A 21,258-nucleotide genomic window follows, 5' to 3' on the forward strand; every position below is an offset into this window, starting at 1 on the left:
TTATTGGACAGTGGAACAATGGAAGAAAGTCATGTGATCAGACAAATCATGATACACTTCATTTTGCACTGGTCGTAGAGGCTGTGGTGAGAACCTCATGAAACAATGGGCCCTGCTTAACTTGTTAAGACAACCCAAACATCTGGAAGTGGTATCATGGTATGAGGAATGTTTTATTGTCGCAGACTGGGTTCGTTGATACGTTGGAAGGTTGATTGTCATCCAGAGAGTACCTGAATTTTGCACTCTGTATCAAATCTACTACACCCTGCAATGTTACATTTTTATCCTGAAGCCAATGGCCACTATAAATGACAGTGCAATAGTGCATCGTGCCAGAATTGTGCAAGAATGGTTCAGAGAACGTGACACATATTTCCACCATATTCACCTGATATCAGTCGTATTGATAATGTCTATGCTGGAGAGAGCTATTCAATAAAAAAGTTCTCTTCCTTCCACTCTGTTGCAGCTACACAATATTTTGCTGTAAGAATGATTACAATTAGACCAAAATGCACTGAAATCTTATAGAATCAGTGCCGCACCACACACTTGATGTTATTCAAAACAAAGGTAGCCAATTTCATACTGAATAAGGTTTTGTATTTTTTTGGCCAGTGTTTGTACCAAATAAACTTTGCATTTGCCACAGTTTGTTCTTACTTACTTACATATCTGTTGTCATTCCAGCTTCTTGCCGGATTAATAAGTAAACCAGTCTTCTCCATTTAGCTCTATCGTCCCACCTTTTCGCTTTCTCCCCATCTGCTCCCAGCAAACACCTCTTCTCTTTACCTCTTCTTGTCATCATCCTCTTTGGCAGTCTGTTATCCAGGCGCCTCCGTAGCCAGGTGGGAAGAAGCAGCAGTGCGTAGCACACGCTTCTTGTATTAGACCGGGGTTCGAGCCCGTCACCACCAAATACGGAGGATGCGGAAAGGTCAGGGAATGACCACCGCATATCCCGGAGCAATATGGCCTTAGTTGCTAATGCTCCTAAAAACCAAATAACAAACAACAGTCTGTTATCCTCCCTTCTCTTTACACAGCCAAACCTTCTCGGTAAGTTCCTGACAATCATTTTTGTAATCATACTTCTGGTCTTCCTACACACTTCTCAGAAACTTCATTTTGTTCGCTTGCATTCTGGTAATATTCTTCACCCACATTACCCATAATTCTGATCCATATGTTATTATTGTTACTTAATCTCTATAGAGTACCATCTTTCACTTCTCAGGTACCTCCTTTCTCCAAACTAGATCTTTTACACAGTTTTAAAACATTCATCCTTGGTCTGCTTTACTTCTATCTTCTTTCTCTCAATAAAGATGTTAATCTCCTTCTCTCCCTTCTTCCTTGTCATTCTCATTGCATTACTCTTAGCATCACTAAACTTTAAATTAAATATCTCTTTTCCTCCACCACCCAGCTTTCCACCTGCTTCTGTACCTCCTCCTCCTCTCCCCATCCCCTAAATCAAGAGATCATCAGCTAACATTCTCACTTTCATTTTTTTCTCCACAACATTCACTATATTATCTGTTACTAGTATGCACAGTAGTGGTGAGAATGCACTTCCCTGTCTCAGTCCATTATTAATTTCAAACCAGCCTGTATTTTCATACAGCTTTAAGTTCTTCTGTATAGACTTTTAATACTCTCTATCAACAACTTTCCTACTCCCTGTTTCCTTAATTTCCCATACCCTTCTTCTCTCTTCTCTATCATTTACCTTTTCAATATCCAAAAAAGCCATACACAGATCCCTTCCATACTCATGTTTTCCCATTTTTTTGTCTCACAGCAAAAATTATGATCAATCTGCCTTTTCTGTAGCAACTCTGCTCATCCTTCGTTGTACTTCAACATTTTCTCATATTCTCCTCTCCACTATTCTTTCATACAATTTCCCTGTGTGAAATTGTATGAAAGAATTTCTACAATTCTCACACTTTTCCTTATTTATATATAGGCACAATCAGTCCTCTTTTTGAGTCTCTCGGTATTCTTTTCTCCTCCCATTCTACTTTCATTACTCTGTGCATCCATTGCAGCCCTACTTGGTCAGCACATCTTACCATTTCTATAGTCACTTCATCACACTCTGACAATTTACGTCTATCACCTTTTTTTCCATTGCTGCCACCACATCACTCAATTTTTGTATCCCTTTCTCCCTCTCTTTTTCCATTGTATATTCTGTAGTTTGTTCTTATTTACCAATATTTCTTACTGTATGAGTAATGTCCAGGATTAGGCTGACATGGCCTTTTGTTTATTGTGTAGTTCCTTTTACCTTCACAGCCATTCTTTCTGTTTTTACAAGAAATGAGAAAACTGAGTGCTGCTTCAAACCCAAAACTGAATAATTTTGTTAAAACATTAGCAACATTAGCACATTGTGCTAAATTATTCAAAAAAGCATCAAAAGTGCCTGTCAACTTAGAATATTGACAAAAAGAAGATGTCTATTTACTATGTATTCTTCAGATTTTAGCAAAAAGTCTTAGCTTTTTTTTTTTTTTTTTTTTTTTGTTCCAGTATTTCTATGGAAATTGGAGAACATTTCTTTGAAATGATTTTTAGGAAAATATACAAAAGAACATATTTCAAGGGAGTGTACATTAAGAAAAAAATTATCTAGCCATCTGTTACACTCATCTTTTGCAGATAACTGGGGATGAAATGTTACTAAAACATTTGAATTCCCATTGGTGAGACAACTGATTCTGTGAGGGAGATATAGTGCCAACATAATTGTAACCAAAGAGACTAGTAAGTGCTCAAAACTAAATTCACTTACTTCTAAAGTACTTGAAAAGACAGAAAGCCCAACTGTTGTTCAACTTTTTAAAGATCTTCATTCTGTACCTTTGACTACATAGAATTGAGATGATAACTACTCTGCTATTCCTGAGTGATGCAACTCCTTATATAAAAAATGCCAGATGCTCAGAATTATTTTCTCTCAGGTTTCATGATGGCAACCTGCTGATGTCCAGTGTCAAGAACTTTTGCACTTGATTATGCAAAAAAATTTTACAGGGTGAAAGACATTGTTAACAGTTTGAATAAAAAGGGTGTCTTCAGTATACATCATGAAAGATGTATGCCTAACCACAGGTTTGTTCTGCCTTATGTCCCTCCATTACTCACTTTAATATTTAAAAGGTTATTATTTGTCTTCTGTTGAGAAAAGCACACACTTTTCTCAATGGAAATGTTAACATTTTAATTTTTAATTAACTTCACCCCATACCCTAAAAATTATTAAGAAATGAGGTTTTATAATTCTTTTATTATTTGGTTATGTTTTTGTGAAGTGAGTTATATCCTGTTTTGTTTTTTTGTTTTTTTTTTTAAATTCAAATCACTATTGTTTTGTATTTCTGTTTGCATGAAAATTTCTAAATAATATTAATCATAATATTATATTAATAACAGGAACAGATATAAAATAATCTGTTACTGTTATTAAATAATTTGGCACTAAAAGAATATAAAGAATAATAAAGATTTAAATATTGTTTAAAGACAACCCCAAGACAGGTATGCACAACTAGTGGTTCATGTTTAAAAACTTACACATTAAGCACTAGAAAGGGAACAAATTTTGAGAAATCTTTGATTCTTATCTAGGGAAATTCAAGTTAAAGCTATGAATAAAGTAGATTTGCACCAACCAAGAATGAAAGAGTTTTAAAACTTGAATTTAACTACTTATGTGTTAGTTTTTAAATGAAACAAACTATTGGATGTGTGCACACTTCCACATGGAATTTTTTTTAATACACTTTTAGGCAATGTTGCCATTAAATAGAGCATTTGAAAGAGGCAAAATGATTGCACACAGATCATGAATTGGCTGTATTTTTCACTGAAATACAGCCCCGAGTGCCAAGTGATAGTGACCTAGCAATTTTTTGTGCCATATATATATATAGAGTGCTCTTACTCAACGAATAAATTATATTTATTTTAGTGTCTTTTCTTCCTGTTTTAGTCAAGTGATTCTTTACTTAAAAGCTTTCAAATAAGAATCCAGAAAGGAAATTCACCATTCTTTCCTTATGTACATATATATTTATTTAATCCGTACTAACCCAACTAACTTCCTCAACTGCTTGATCACTGGTGGCACAGCTCCTGCCTCCACGTGCCGGGGCCGGTAACCTGAGAGAAGAAAGTTACTCTCCTGGGGCTAAAAGGAGCAAAGATGGATTTAAATAATTTTCCTCCTTTAGAGCCATCAAGGTCAGAAATGTCCAATGAAAATGACTCAAACCAACCTAAAAGACTTCAAAGAGAAGTAGTGTCATAACCTTCCTAACTTTCTGGTAATACACTCTCTGTCTACTCAGCCTGTGGGCATGCTATCACCATTTATGATCCAAAAATATTTAGAATCTATTGCAGGATCACCAAAAATGAAGAGACTACAATCAGGAGACCTCCGTTGAAACGGGCACCACCAAACATTCTGAGTGGCTATTAAAGACAAAAACATTTGGTGGGTTGCCGGTATCTGTTACTCCCCACAATACTTTAAATTCATCGAAAGGCATCATCACAGAGTGGGACCTGATTTCGGAGTCTGAGGAGGAATTAGTCCACGAACTTAGTAATCAGAAAGTAATCAGTATGAAGTGCATAATGATTAAAAAAGATGGAAATCTCGTACCAACTCGATCCATCATTTTAACCTTCAGCACTCCTGATTTTCCATCCACTGTAAAAGCTGGCTATTTAAACTGCCAGATTCAGCCGTACACCCCAAATCCTCTTTGCTGTTTTAAATACCAGAAATATGGCCATTCTCAGCAGGCATGCAGAGGTGATGCCATCTGTCCTATATGTGCCTCTAAGGACCATACACGAGCAGATTGCTCAGCCTCAACCCCCGTGTTGTCCCAATTGCAAAGGAAGTCATCCTGCGTTTTCTAAATCATGCAATATGTGGAAAACTGGAAAGAAAATTCAGAGATACGAAATAGAACATAAAATAACATATCCTGAAGCACGCAGACAAATTATGTCGACTGTGTCCAGTCAATCTTGTGCGTCTCGCATCCGAAGCTATATTTCAACTGCAGCTCAAACAGACATGTCAATACCACTGAACACCTCTTTAGCAAATTGGGTTAAAGAAACCTTATCAGCCTCCAGAAAAGATACTCCTAAACCTAAAACCAGTGAAGCCACAAACACCCTAATTAGTATCCCAACTGATACTCCAACAGTCTTGCAGGACACTGAAAGAATGAAAACAACTAAAGATTCTAAGAAAGCCGAACCTCAAACAAACAGTATGGAAGTGGATGTACACCCAGATTATGAGGAAACCATCCTAAAATTGTATGCCAATGACACTATGGATACTGGTCGCCCCACATTCCCAAAAAAAGACCGGGAAAAAATGTCCCACATCATTCATTCGTTTATTATCGCCATACCAAAACCAGGCAAAGATCCTACCCTGGTTCAAAATTATAGACCAATATCTCTTACGAGCTACGTAGGGAAAATTTTCAAAAGCATGATTCATACCAGACTCACTTACATCCTGGAGTCGCAGAATCTCCTTCCAGGCCATCAGTATGGATTTCAGAAGAACAGATCTATGCTAGACGTGCTTATCAAAGCTGAATCTCATATTTGCAATGCCTTTGTCATGAGACAACATCTAGTCATGGTCAACTTAGATCTTGAAAGGGCATTCTACACTACTTGGCATCATGATATGTAATGGATCTTTATCTAGATCTAAGGGGACAGTTGCCTGAAATAATTCAAAATTTCTTGCGACTTCGGTATTTTCAGGTCCAATGTAAAAACGCACTCTCAACATCTCACATTCAAGAGAAAAGCATACCACAGGGTCTGATACTTAGTCCAACACTATTCGCAATTCGGGTTAGCAATATGACATGGAACATCCCAAAAACCATTGAAACTTACATGTATGCAGACGATCTTACCATTTCCTGTCAGTCCAAAAGTATGAACACTATTGAACAGCAGCTCCAACTAGCCATAACCAAAATAGAATCCTGGGCTTCACGGAATAGTTATCAGCTGTCAGAAAATAAATGCACTGCCACTCACTTCTGCAATTTACGGGCTCTCTATCCTGATCCTGAACTATAAATAAACAAAACTTCCAAGCTCGTGTCACTCATTTAAGAACTACTTACTTAAAGCATATGAATATACTTCGATCGGTCTCGTCCATGTTGTGGGGAGCTGTTCGGTATATATTTACTATACCTGTACAAGTCCCTAATCCGTTCACGCTTGGATTACTCTATCTTGATCCTGAACTAGAAATAAACAAAACTCCAATCCCACTTGTTAATACTGTTAGATTTCTTGGACTGATATTGGACAGCAAGCTAAACTTCCAAGCTCATGTCACTCATTTAAGAACTACTTATCTAAAGCATATGAATATACTCAATCAGTCTCGTCCATGTTGTGGGGAGCTGATCGGTATATATTTACTATACTTGTACAAGTCCCTAATCCGTTCACGCTTGGATTACAGTTCTTCAGTATATGACTCTGCTAGGGTAAGCACATTAGAACAGCTGAATGTCATACACCACAGTGCTCTGAGGACAGCCCCTAGGAGCTTTCAGGACTTCTCCAATCCTAAGTCTATATATTGAAGCTTATGATCCCCCATTAGACCTGCATAGAAAAACACTACTGCTCCACTATGCTGCTAAGATCCAGAGTCTACCATCGCACCCCAGTTGGGAATATCTATAATACTTGGTGGGAATCGTTCTATGAGAGCAAGCCATATGAAAATAGACCTGCTTCACTCAGGATTAAAGAGCCTGTTCAGAATTGGAATGTCAATTTAAATGAAATTTTTCAGGACACAACTGCACCTGTTCCACCTTGGACATGTGTCTGTTTCTTACGATGTGCACTTTCTCCAGTGGGGGAAAAATATTATACCACCCTACAATATCAGACAGTTACACTCAGTTCATGCTACTATGAACGACCATGCCTATAAAATTTATACAGATGGTTCCAAAACTGACAAAATGATAGGTGCTGCTGCAGTTTTTCCTTCATTACGATTTCAGCCACACTACCGCTAGCTTGCAGTGTCTTCACAGCTGAATTATATGCCATTAAGTTAGCGCTTAGTAAGATTATTGAGCTTTTCCATCTCACCTGCCATAATTTACACCGATTCCCTCAGTGCTGTCTCTGCCATAAAGAAGTTCTCATATTCTCATTCTATCTTGAAACAGATTCATTCCCAGCTATTCTGCTGCAGTGTGTCCAATCAGTCGATCAGTTTTTGCTGGATCCCTGGCCATTCTGGCATTCCTGGAAATGAAAGTGCTGACTTTGCCGCTAAACATCCTCAAAGTGCTCTCTCACAATATCCTCAGGTTCCTTACACTGACTATAAGTCTGTCTTCATAAAGCATGCTACGATAAGTGGTCACAGATCTGGAAAGGTAACATCAACAATAAACTTTACCAGATTAAAGAAGATCCAGAGCTTTACCAGATGAAAGAAGATCTCGACGAAACAGACGAGAAGAAATGGTATTGGCAAGGTTCAGAATTTGGACACACTCACCATACCCATCTCTTCCTGCTACTGGAAGAAAACCCACCTCAGTGCTCATCCTGTCAGATGCAACTTATGGTTCGTCATTTTCTAGTTGAGTGTCCCTTATATTGAACCATTCGATCAAACACTTTCTAGTCACTCTTAACGTTGAACATCTCATATAATTTATCTCATATATTAGGAAATTAAGCCAATATACAAGAACTTTTCATGTATTTAAAACATATTGGCCTGTACAGGAGCATATAATTTAACATCTCTAATGATATGTTGCTTGTAAATAAACTGTGAACAGACAATTTGTCCTCAATAGCCATTGTGTCATTAATCCCAACAATATCACTGAAATACACATTTTTCTACTTATTCCCATCATATAGTTTGTATAGCAACATAAAAAAGTCAAATTCCTGTGATTACTGGTTTTTGAGACATTATCCATATTGATAACTGTAAGCATCCATGTAATCCCTTCATTTAAATAATTAGATAAAAAAAAGTATATAAGATAATTCAAACTGTCTGATATGCACAAAAATTGAACTTTGTTGATTAACCCTCTGATGGGAGCATCCCTGGATGAAGTATACCTGATTTTTTAATTTAAATAAATTCTGTACGAATGACAATGAAATTTATGAATTCCTCAATTTTTGTTATTGAAGAAGTTTGGAAAATATAAACCAAGTGTTTTCTTAAGTCTATTTATACATATTAGTTATTTCTTGTTGAGAAACAAGAATTTTAAATTAGCAGCGTCTTTCCTATCCAATTATTGAAGCATGCCACCATCACATTTCATCCACGAATCTCCCAATGGAAATGATTGCTTGCTGGCAAGCCATTCACCAAAGAGTATGGGTTACTTGATTTTAGTTTCAAGTTTTGCTCACCCACAGCAAAAAATTATGCTCAAATGCAGGCATTTTATAATGTGCAAAAAAATATCTGAAGTGTAGCAGAGGGAGTTTTATTTTTAAAAAATAATTAAAAATATATGCTTTTAATATGAAAAATGGATTATTCATAGTTATATTATAATAGATTGAAAATAAAGATTGGCATCAAAAAGTGAACAATTTTAAATTCATTTATGCTGATTTTATAACCTTAAAATGGCATACCTCATCTCAAGGTGCACCTGTTGGTTAGAAGGAAATTTGCACACCCATCAGAAGATTAATAATAATAATTGTTATTATTTTTATTATTCTTCTCCAATATGTACACATCCATAATCTTTGATATCTGTTAAGTCCAAGGATTTGGTACATTATTGAAATGTTCTTTTACATCCTATAGGCTTAGAAGAACTCAATCCTCCAAAATATTTTCAGTTAGACCATCATCCTATTATTAATGTATCTTCGTTTGAAGAGATGTTAAATTCGAAAACAGAAACTGAAGATTGTGCACAAAACCATTCCAGCACCGAAATGTCTGGCCTGTCTCAAGGAAGCTCTTTATGTACGTATTCTGAAGAAAGCCAACAAGACAGTTATTCATAATAATAATATTATTAAAAAAAATACTGTAATTAGGACTTGCTGTATTATCAATAAGCACAGTGCTTACTGTGTTTGTGTGCAGAAGTGTTTCGAACACTTAGTGGAAAGGAAGCACAGTGACAACTGCTATGGCTTAGATTAAATTAAGTCTTTTAAAAATGTACAGAATTCTGTAGTTAACACTTTAAATTATATTCACAGAAATATATTTAATCACACTATTCTGTAAAAATATACTCTTTGTTATTATAGTTTTTGAAACTAGTAAATAGGATATTTGTGCTTCCACGAGTCTTTTAGAAGGTTGATACACTTGTATGCAAAAAGATAAATAAATGAAAAAAAATATTTAAAAAAAAGACATCGGGAATTCCCAGCCATATTTCACTACACATGTATATTATTTATTAAAGACTGCAACGTGCAGTCAATTTGTAGTGTATTTCAATAAAATGTAAAATTTGCTGGATATGTTTGTTTCTTGTTTTTTGCAGTTGGTAATGCTAAATGATTTTTTCATCATATGTAAAATTAATAACTTCTATTGCATTTTAATATGATATCTCTGAAATACTGCACACATCTGGACTTTGGGCATCAGCGCCATCAAGTGTCAGTAACAATATATATATTAAGTATACAGTAAAGTGCATAGAGTAAAGGTATATACAATAAATAAACATGCATTGGCTGGGATCCTATCAAATATTCTTACATATTATTGGATACATTTTCATTTCACTCTGCAGTCAGCACCACCACCTTATTAGCAGCAATACATGTTGTTTCCCCACATAAAAGTAACACCGGCGCCTCAGTAGCCAGGTGGGAAGGAGCAGCAGTGCGTAGCACATGTTTCTTGATTAGACCTGGGTTCGAGCCTGTCACCACCAAATACGGAGGATGCGGAAAGGTCAGGGAATGACCACCGCATATCCCGGAGCAATATGGCCTTAGTTGCTAATGCTCCTAGAAACCAAATAACAAACAAAAGTAACAGGGCTTGAGCTAATTTAGATTCAAGCTTGACTGAATTTGGCAACCATTTTGATGCTGGAAGCAATCAGCCCTCAGTTCCAACAGAGTTGTTGGTAGGTTGAATCTGGTATCATGCTCATCATAAACTGATAAAGTTCTCCATCAATATTATGGTAAAGCCCATCTGCCTGTGGAGAGGAGAGTAAATGATCCGATAGAACCAGTCTCTTAGGGTGTGCGGTCTGAGTCAGCACAGACCTCCGGCTAGGCTGAGTGATTCTCTAACTGCACTGATGCAAGGTAGTAGGTATTGACATGATCCCACAATTATCAAAAGAAAACTTTCAGAGATCACAATCACCAATTGAGGTATGTTCAGCATTACTATTATCATTTACTGAGGAAGGAGCGAAATTTATGCAAGACCCATCACAGGATCCAGTATTCACTATTATGGATGCACTTATATTTTTGAGTACTGCTTATACCAGACTGCAACAATACTAAAGTTTGCCAAATATACACATAAGTGTGGACATAATTCTCCATTACCGCTAAATCCCTTACATAGAGCAATTATTGTTTAGCAGTCATTACGACAATGTGGATTTTAAATTTTTAATATGAAGACTGAAACTAAATTTATCAGGTGTGATGTGAAGGTCTTGTATACCTGTTAACCACTAGAATCAGAGTTTCTGCAAAAATTAGCAAGGTTTACACAGAGTCATATCCTACCTTCCATCCAAGATTGGGTTGAATGCAAAAAGGATATCAACCATGCCTTACTGAACAATAATTTTCTTAAAGAAAATGCTCTGCCCAACTTTAGGATTGTTCCCCTATTGTGGAACAGGGCAATAATCCTGAAGGAATTTATATTAAGAACCATAACATGTTCTCCTGTGTACTGTAGTAATTCCCAAAGAGATGAATTTTCTCTTTTTTCTTTGAATTTGTTCTTTAATTGCATACATATTCATGCAATTAAAAGCTGTCCAAAGATCAACATAAGTGATAGTAAGCACAGCTTTATTCTCCAAATCCATAAATATTGCCATAGTTATGGCTAGATTGATCACTACGGATGTGACACAACAAATTTCTGGGGCTGTATTCTCTACCATCATCAATCAGATCGTGCCCAAATACGCATAATGTAATGGGAGAGGCTAGAACCTTTTTCTATGAATTTTGGGTGAGAGAGAGAAAAAGAGTCAAATGAAGTCTGAGCTACATTAGTTGATGTGTTCTGGGGGAAGGGTCAGCCAATACTATATTTATTTAGTGGAACAGGAAGCAGTATTAGCATTGATAAAGTCAAATTGCTGTAGGGAAGCTAGGCTTATTCAGCATAAGGTTTAATAAAAAATAATGAAGAATCTAGTTCTATCCATGTATCTGTCCAGCGGTTCCTTAAATTTATATCATAAACTCTAGTTCCACAAGGTTAGGTAGAAGAAAATTTTCTTATATGTCTACAAATGTCCTTTTCTTAATTAAGTGCATCCCCTTTAGTTTGTGCAGCATGAAAAATAAAAAAAATATATATTTATTAAATCATTATTAAATTTACTAAAGACTTTCAAAGCTTTAGATACCCCAATCATCCCCTCCTCCTTCTGACCCCAATGTGTTGGGAGTGGGTTTCAGAACTATGCATCTCACAAAACTGAAGTTTCTCTATATGAACTTCTTTATATCAATAAATTTATATAAAGTTTCTTTGTTGCTTTTCCTGCACATTTCCCATTAGATCCACATCCTGAGATTGGGATGGTTCCAGAATTGTATACTGTACTCAAGATGTGGCCTAACTACGTCTTTACAGAATGGAATAATTGCCTCTTTATCTGTACATTATATATAAAATGCCATTCTCTGTTCTATCAGCCTGTCCACACTGTTGAGAGAACTTAATGTCAGACTTCACAATTACCTGAAAGTATTTCATTATAAACTGTCTTGAATTGCTCCTGTCCAGACATCGACCTCACATTTCCCAATATTGCACTTTTAGCTTCCATTTTTTTTAACCAAATGAATTATCTATGTCTTCTTGAAGAAGCATACCTTTGTTACTATCATTTACTAACCTCCCACCTCATAATCTTTGTACCATCAGCAGACTTTTACACCATTAACAAATATCAGAAACAATGGGTGAGAGTAAACTGTAAAGTGCGTTAGTTGTCTGACAGCACCTGTGGTTTCCCCGATCTCCGCACTGTATTCTTTGTACATGTGACAGAATTCTGTGAATGTCAGAGATTTAAAGGTATATAGGGAGTGGAATGTTGTGTAGTGTTGCGTACCATTGTATCTCTGATGATTTAGCCGTTGCGCTCGTAGTGGGACCCAACGTTCCTTGTCCACACTTTGCTACAGGGAGGCAAGTCAGACATCCAGTAGATTTTTAATTGTACTCTGGCAGGTCCTGCCACCTAGTTTCCTAAGATTTCAGTTGCTAGGGCCTATATATAAAAAAAAAAAAATTTAAGCACTGGAAATTAGGTTAAGGTCAAATTGGAGTTTAAAGTTAGGGTAGAGAGTTAATTGACATACAAGTTAGTGCAATTGCATCATTTCTGTATGTAGCCAACTACTTAAGTAATTATAAATTGGCATCATTTTATAATCTGTAATCTAAGTTAGGGTAGAGTTAAATTTTCACACTAGGTTAAGTTTAATTTAGATTAAGAGCAAGCACGATGGTTGGGCAGAGGCGGACTAGGTCAAGCAGTATCCAAAACTTACCACCGGAAACTTGTAGCGGCCTCCTACTAGTGCTTGTGGCGAATATTGTTTATGGCCTCCATCAGCTTCCAGCCCACCAGGGTTTCCCCGGTAAATCTTATGGCCAGTCCACCTCTGTGGTTCAGTAGGAAAGAAGACTGAAGGCTGGAGGAACAGATAGAACTATAGGGAGATGGCCCAGAAATAGTGGGGATAAGCCCCACCAGGTGGAAGAGGGGGGCAGGGTGGTGAGAAGATGGAACCTATGTTTTTCCCCCATCAGAGGAAGGGGAATAAAGGTACCACTCAAGGGAGTGTGCTCCAGATTGTGGCAGCAGAGCTGCATGATATCAGGTGGGGTGTGGGAGAGCATTTATTTCATTCATAATGTGTATTCTCAATCTACTTGTATTCTATTTTTATACTTATTTTTCCTCAACATTTTATAGTAATTTTATTTATTTATTTTTTGTAAGTTTATATTATACAGGGTGATTCAGCAGGAATAGTAAATATTTTGGGAGGTTATAGTACCGATTATTCTGAATAAAAAAAATTCATATAAACATGTCCAATTCTTGATGGATACAGAGATACAGCTGTTTGAAACTGGTGGGCACAAAACCATTATGAGCGGTATTAAAGAACAATAAATGACATTGTATTTATTGACTTTTTGAATGATACAAAACACAAATAATTGACAAACTTTTTACAGTTCACAATAAATGTTCGAAAATCTCACCACCAACCTCAATGCACTTTGCAATTCTTGTGGTAATATGATGTATTGTTGTTCTGAGATCTTGGGCGGTGCCTCTGTAGCCAGGTGAGAAGGAGCAGCAGTACGTAGCACACACGCTTCTTGATTAGACCGGGGTTCGAGCCTGTTGCCACCCAATATGGAGGATGTGGAAAGGTCAGGGAATGACCACCGCATATCCCCGGAGCAATATGGCCTTAGTTGCTAATGCTCCTAAAAACCAAATAACAACAAACAACTGAGATTTGGTGTTCCATTTTGAGGGCAGCAGTATCCAAAATGCGAGTGAGCAATTAGCATTAGCATTAGCATTAGTAGAGGCATTTGATGCAAGAAAGCAAGCTTATGCAGCATCAGCCAAAAAAAAAAAAAAAAAAAAGTAACATAAATAAATAAAAATAACCACTTCCACTTCACCCCTCTGTTCGTTCGAAATACCTGTCCAGCTGAGCCTTAAACTTATTTAGGCTATCAACTTCCACGACAAGGGATGGAAGTCTGTTCCACCCACCAACCACCCGCTGGCTAAAGGCAAATTTCCGCACATCTATCCTACATCTGTCTTTCCTCAATTTGAATTTATGCCCTCTCAGGTGATTTTTCTGAGCTAGAGGAAGAATCCCATCAGCATTGAGCATGCTCAAACCATTCAAGGCTTTGTACACCTCTATCAGATCACCCCGCTGGTGCCTAGTTTCCAGACACTGTAATTTGCAAAACTTAAGCCTTTCTTCGTAAGAGAACCCCTTTGTCCCATTCACCAATCTAGTTGCCCTTCTCTGTACTCGTTCCAGCAGCTCTACATCCTTCCTGAAATGAGGCCTCCAGGCCTGTATACAGTACTCTAGGTGTGGCCTGACCATTGCCTTATACAAGGGAATAATCACCTCCTTATCCCTGCTAGAAAAATTCCTATATATCATTGACAATACACCATGAGCTACTCTTGCAGCTCGTCTGCACTGCTCAGAGAACTTCATATCTGCCTGCACCACCACCCCCAGGTCCCTTTCATTCTCTACCACTGTCAGTGTAGTACCACAGAGTTGATACGTTGCTCTGGGGTTGCTGTTTCCCATATGTAGTACTTTACATTTGTCAATGTTAAACTTCATTTGCCACCTCGAAGCCCATCTGCTCAACCTTTCCAAATCCTGTTGCAGCAGCATAGTGTCAGTAGTGTCCTTGACAACCCTGCCAACCTTCGTATCGTCTGCAAACTTGGACATTAAGCCTGATATACCATCATCAATATCATTTATAAATACAGAAAACAATAAAGGCCCCAATACTGAACCCTGAGGGACTCCACTAATAACATTAGTCCACGATGAGCAGTGTCCATTGATTACCACTCTCTGTCTTCTCCCCCTCAACCACCCCTTTATCCATAGCAGCAACTTGCCTCCAATGCCACACTGCTCCAATTTGTGCAGCAGTCTTCCATGTGCAACAGTATCAAAAGCCTTTCTAAGATCCAAGTATATAATATCAAAGTTATTCCCTGCATCCAGTTCTTTTGTGACTGCATCATAGTATCCAATCAAATTGGTCAGGCAAGACTTCCCCTTAACAAAACCATGCTGTGTCCTAGCTATAACTGAAGTCTTGTCTAGATGATCCTGCAGTGCTTCTTTCACCAGTGCCTCCATTAATTTTCCGGGAACAGAAGTTAAACTCACAGGTCTATAATTACTTGTGTCAGCCTTTGATCCCCCTTTGTGAATTGGGGTCACATTTGCACATCTCCAGTCAATGGGTACCTCCCCTGAGTCCAAGGAAGCTCTCATAATTATGGCTAAGGGTTTGCTTACCTCCTTTGCTGCCTCCTTTAATATAACTGGATAGATCCCATCCACCCCAGGTGCCTTTCTTGTGTTTATCTTCAACAATTTCTCCTCCACTTTGCTCTCAGTTATTACAAGATTCTCTAGCTTACTGCTAGAGTTGAATACACCTCTGGCATTCCCCTCGCTGAATAACTCCTCATGTGTGAATGTCGATGCAAAATATTCATTTAGTTTGTTAGCTACCCGAGCAGGGTCATCAACAGTTGACCCATCGATCTCAAGTGGACCAATCTGATTCATCCCCTTCCTTCTAGAGTTTACATAAGTAAAGAACTCTTTGCTGTTTTTCTTCGCATCCCTTGCCAAGGATCTCTCGTAATCTGCCTTCGCCTGCCTAACCTCCTTTGTAACTTGGTTACAGATCAACTTGTATCTATCATAGGCGTCCGTGTCACGTGTTAATTTGTATGTATCCCATGCATTTTTCTTCTCTGCCATATGCCTCATTAGTTCATCTGACAACCATTTAGGCCTAAACCTTGAACAATATTTCTTAGTTGGTATGTAAAGCCTAGTAGCTTCCACGATAAGTTCTTTGAATGCTTCCCATTTTGAATTTGCTGTTGGCAATATCATCAGTTGATCCCACTGTATAGAATTTAAATACTGTCTCAGTCCATTGTAGTCGCCTTTACGAAAGCAATACCCCTTCCCTTTACCCCTAATGGTAGTTACCTCTTTGAGTAACTCCCACTTCAGCACACTGTGATCACTGCCACCAAGTGGTTCATTTATCTGCAGATTCTTAATGCATGAAGAATCACTACTGATAATCAAATCAAGAGTATTACTCCCTCTAGTTGCCTCCCGAACATGCTGATGTAGAAAACAATCATCCAATAAATCCACAAAAGCCTTGCTACTGTGTGAGTGACCAGCCCCCAAATTCCAGTCAATATCTGGGAAATTAAAATCCCCCATTATAAGACTCTCTGATTTACTGGCCCACTCTATTTCTCCGAACAGTTTCTTATTATACTCATCAGAGTCATTAGGCCTATAGCACACTCCTACTCTCAATTTTGATCTCCCAATGCTTATGTCACACCAAACTGACTCGACACTGCACTGTCCAGCGATGTCGACTGGCTTCACTTCCTTGGATTTTATGTGTTTTTTAACTAATAGCATAACCCCTCCTCCCTTCCTATCCTGTCTATCCTTTCTGTAGACATTGTACTCCCCAAATTCCAGTTCTGCATTTCTTATATCTGTGTGACACCACGTCTCTGAAATCCCCACAATATCTGCCTTTGATGTTTTGAGCAATACCTCAAATTCATCAAATTTATTTACTAAACTCCTAGCATTGGTGTACACACAAGTATACATGCACCTGTTCTTTTTCTTAGCTACCCTAACACAACCCATGTGTTTACTTGTACCCCAATGATTCCCAGCAGTCTCTGAAATATCCTGCATCTTATTTTCCAGGCTGCGGCTCATTCCAATAGAAGCAGTGCAAGAATCACTTTCACCTCTGCCAGTGGCTACTGTTAATCTATTAGTCCTTGTATCCCCCCAATCTAGCAGTTTTCCGACCCACCTAACATTGCCTCGATAGCATCAGCAAACATTCTTGCACCCTTTCTATTTAAGTGTATCCCATCCCTGTAGAAGCAGTCTCTCCTGTTAACAAGTACAGACCAGGCTGAAAAAAATTCTACCCCTTGAGCCCTGCACAATCTTTCCAGGGCCGAATTGATTGACAGGGCTCTCATCATATACTCCCTCCTATCGTGTCTGGGCAGAATTGCAGACACTTTCAATTTCAACCCTAATTCACGGCTTTTTTTCATCAGTGACCTGTACTTGTCAAGTAATTCCTCCGGTCTCCTACTCTTAATGTCATTAGTGCCAACGTGTACAACTATATCACCTTTTGTGCCCTTAAAAGATGATATCCGCTCTACAACGTCATCAACTTTTGCCCCTGGCAGACATACCCTGGTCCTATTCCACCTATCCTTTTTACAAAGCATGTTTCCCGTTTCCCTGACAATAGAGTCACCAACAAATACTAGTTCCTTTGGGACCAGCGCATTCTGCCTTGGGGGTTGCCGCTGTGTTCCGCGATGACCAAGTGCAAGCTCTGGCATTGGTGTGGGCAGCTGAGAGCTTGATGGGCCCCTCACTTGTAATCCTTCGAGGGCATCCACCCTATCCTTCAAGCTCTCATATAGGCCCATAACAACGCTGAGTTGTCGCCTTATCTCCTTACACTCCTTGCATCGCACACACACAAAGACATCCCCCATGGCAGTATCATGTCCCATACTTGACTGCTCCGCAAACATCAAGCAAATAGTGCATCTTACAAGGCTGTGATTCAGAGGACAACTGCCCCCCTCAGTTCTCCCCTGGGCCACAGCATTCCCATTAGCTTGAGCCCTTTGCTTTGCTGCTCTGGTTTGAGTCATGATTTAGAGTTATTTTCAATAAAATTTCGATTTCTGTACAAAATTAAATCCTAAACTTGTATCCAAACACAGTTATAACGCTATATTTATGTTTCAGTAACGAGTGTTATCTACGGAATATTTACGTTTCAGTAACGAGTGTTATCTACGAAATATTTACGTTTCAGTAACGAGTGTTATCTGCGAAATCCCTTTATATAACTTTCGTATCAAGTTATGTATTAATTATTTGTTTTTACTAATTATTTATGTTACGTAACCTAAGTGGTTATATGTATAATTAATTATGTTAAATAAAATTAATTATATTACGTTTGTAATCTAAGTCGTTATATGTATTTATTTAAACGTACAATTTAACTGCTAACGAAGTTCAACTAACGCTATCTAGTACGGTATATCGTATACAAAGGCGGGAAAATTACGAACGGTTAGCGGAGTTGAAACACGTGGAAACCTTTACCGATACTTTTATGCAATTACAAGGCCGAGTAAAGAATAAATACACCAAATTAATCAGAAAATCACAAAATAATGTTATACTACTAAATTTAAATCAAAAGTTTTAGAAAAACAATAATTTCAAATCAATAAATAAGAAAAATCCACTTAGCGGCTTTGAAAACGACCGTCTGTGTTCATCTTTTGTATTCACCTTTTCTTTGTATACTGCGCTTTTCACCCATCCTCACAAACAAAAATCTAATGGAGTGAGGTCTGAAGACCTTGGTGGCCAATGAACGGGACCATAGCAGCCGATCCATCATTCAGGGAAAGTTCAATTTAGATATTGTATCACCAGACAGGTATAATGTGCAGGAGCTACATCACGCTGAAAGTACATGCCAATCATTGTAGCCAAGGGAACATCCTCCAATAGTAGTGGAAATTCGTTTTGCATAAATTCTAGGTAAATGGGCCCTGTGAGACGATTTTGCAACACAACAGGCCCAATCAACTGATTGTTGATGATACTGCAACACATCTTTACAGAGAAGCGATGCTCAAATTTTTTTTCTCCGGTGACGTGGATTTTTGTCTGACCACCTATGAGAGTTACGGATGTTGATACCGTCACGTGTGAAAGTAGCTTCATCGCTGAACAGTATTAATGGAATTAATCGGCAACTAGCATTTACCCACCAACAAAATTCCAATCGCTGGGCGTCATCTCTTGGTAGAAGGTATTGGACCCTCTGTATGTGAAATGGATACAAGCCGTGCTCACGTAATATTTGCCGTAGTCTTGTCTGTGGAACTGATATGTGTAGAAATTTTCGTGTGCTAATAGTAAGACTACGTTCTACCGACTGAAGAATGTGTTCTATTTCATCCACATTTTTGTTCATTTGCACATTCAGAAGAAATGTGAGCACTGGGAACTGTACCAGTCTCACACAGCTTGCTGTAAACAATAAATGCTCTTAAATCCCGTAATTTTGTGGTTAGGAAACTGTCGACGGTATTCTCTACAAGCATCAATAGCGCTTCCACCACAAAAACCGTACACAAACACCATATTGGCATATTCAGCATGTGAAAATGTGTGACATTCTTAGCAACACGTCTAACACATCCATCACTATCGGATATGAGGTTATTACCATGTTGACCAAGATTTTTGAAGCTCCTGCGAACTTATATTTAGTTGTTTTATTGACTTAATTGTTATGTTAAATTATTTTTTATAAGTAGCTTTATAGTTTTAGCCAAGCTCCAGGGTTTATTTTTGAAATTAGATAGCGATTTTAAAAGTTAATACTTAGTGTCTGTAGATTTTACATTCGTAACTTGCCACCATTGTTATACGATACGGAATAACGTAAAACTAGATAGCGAAAAACGTGGCGCTGTTAGAAATCTGTTAGATTACTATAGTATTATCAGTTAATCAGTAAAATTTATTAATCTTATTAAAGTTCATTGTTAATTAAACTATACATAACAGAATCATGACCCAGACTAGAGCAGCAAAGCAGCTTTCACAGAATAGCCAGTGCTGTGGCTCACGGGAGAGCCAAAGGGAGTGATTCTCCAATAAATCACAGTCTAAAACAATGCGCGAAATGTGAAATGTTTGGAGACATGTCCAGAGCAGGACATGATCTAGCCAAGGAGGATGTTGTTGTGTGTGCTAGATGCAGAAACTGATGAAATTAGGCACCAACTCAGCATTCTGATGGGTGTCTATGAGAGTTTGAGGTGTAGGGTAAATGCCCTTGAATAAATTATTACGAGAGTCCCATCAAGCTCTCAGTTGCCCAATTCAATGCCAGAGCTCGCTCACTCCTGTGCATCAAGGCAACACAGGCAATCTCCAAGACAGAATGTGCTGGTCACGGTGACTGTTGTCAGGGAGATGGAATATATTATGCAAAAAAGGATAGGTGGAACAGGACCAGGGTATGTGTACCGGGGCAAAAGTTCATTACGTTGTAGGGCAGATATCTTTTAAGAGCACAAAAGGTCATATTGTACACGTTGGGCACTAATGACAAGAGTAAAGGATCTGCAGACTTACTTAACAGGCACAGGTCAATGCTGGAAAAAAAGTTTCAAGTTTGGTTTAAATTTGAAAGTGTCTGCAATTCTGCCCAGACACGATAGGAGGGTGTGTATAATGAGAGCATTGTCAATCAATGTGGCCTTGAAGAGACTGAGCAAGGCTCACTGGGTAGAATTTGTTTCAGCGTGGTCTGCGCTTGCTAACAAGAAAGACTGCTTCTATGGGGATGGGATACACTTAAATAGAAAAGATGCAAGAATATTTTCTGGTGCTATCGAGGCAGTGTTAGATGGATCAGAAAACTGCTAGATTGGCGGGGTGTTCACAGACTAAAAGATTAACAGTAGCTGCAGGCAAAAGTGATTCTTGCACTGCTACTATTTTAATGAGCAGCAGTCTAGAGAGAAAGTTGCTGGAGCAGAAGCGGATTAAGGTCGGTTGAGAGGCCCCGGGCGCAGAAGAAAATATTGGGCCCCTTAAAAAAAAGAGAGACAGGTAAAATAAAAATGCATGTTAACCATTTTTTTAAATAAATAAAAAAATATTATGTACTATTAATCTTTTATTTCCAATAAAATTTGAATATAATATATGTATTATATTATATTCGCATCTTTTTTTAATTTGTCTTTTTTCAGCCACTGATGTTGTTTCATTTTTCTGGCTACCATTGGTAGCCTACCAATGAAAAGAAAAATATAAAATTTAATAGTCTGAATGATTAGAATACTAGAGAAGAGATTTTTCGTTATAGTTCAATAAATTAATGATTAATTAAATTCAAAAATTATTCATAAACTACGAAAATCCAGGCGCTGATGTAACAACAGGAATTTTTATCTTAATATAATTTCAACAATATACGATATACGCGTATTTGCGTATATC

The 21,258-nt window shown here is 37.9% G+C and overlaps 1 protein-coding gene across 4 annotated transcripts in view; it reads left to right on the forward strand.

The window, feature by feature from the left end:
• Nucleotides 1-9,316, forward strand: part of Pask (PAS domain containing serine/threonine kinase) — a 413,885-nt gene extending 404,569 nt beyond the window's left edge. For 3 of the 4 annotated variants that reach the window (XM_090376047.1, XM_090376046.1, XM_090376048.1), the window contains one exon: nt 8,912-9,315. In XM_090376047.1, coding sequence (XP_090232173.1) covers nt 8,912-9,117 — 206 coding nt within the window. In that variant the 3' untranslated portion in view covers nt 9,118-9,315. Of the gene's footprint in view, nt 1-8,911 lie in introns of all 4 variants that reach the window. The other variant, XM_090376045.1, reaches the window with a different exon arrangement.
• The last annotated feature ends 11,942 nt before the right edge of the window (nt 9,317-21,258 follow it).

This window comes from Mastigoproctus giganteus, chromosome 6 (genome assembly GCF_048544385.1).
Source record: "Mastigoproctus giganteus isolate SK-2022 chromosome 6, ASM4854438v1, whole genome shotgun sequence".
In the NCBI taxonomy this organism is placed as follows: Eukaryota; Metazoa; Arthropoda; class Arachnida; order Uropygi; family Thelyphonidae; genus Mastigoproctus; species Mastigoproctus giganteus.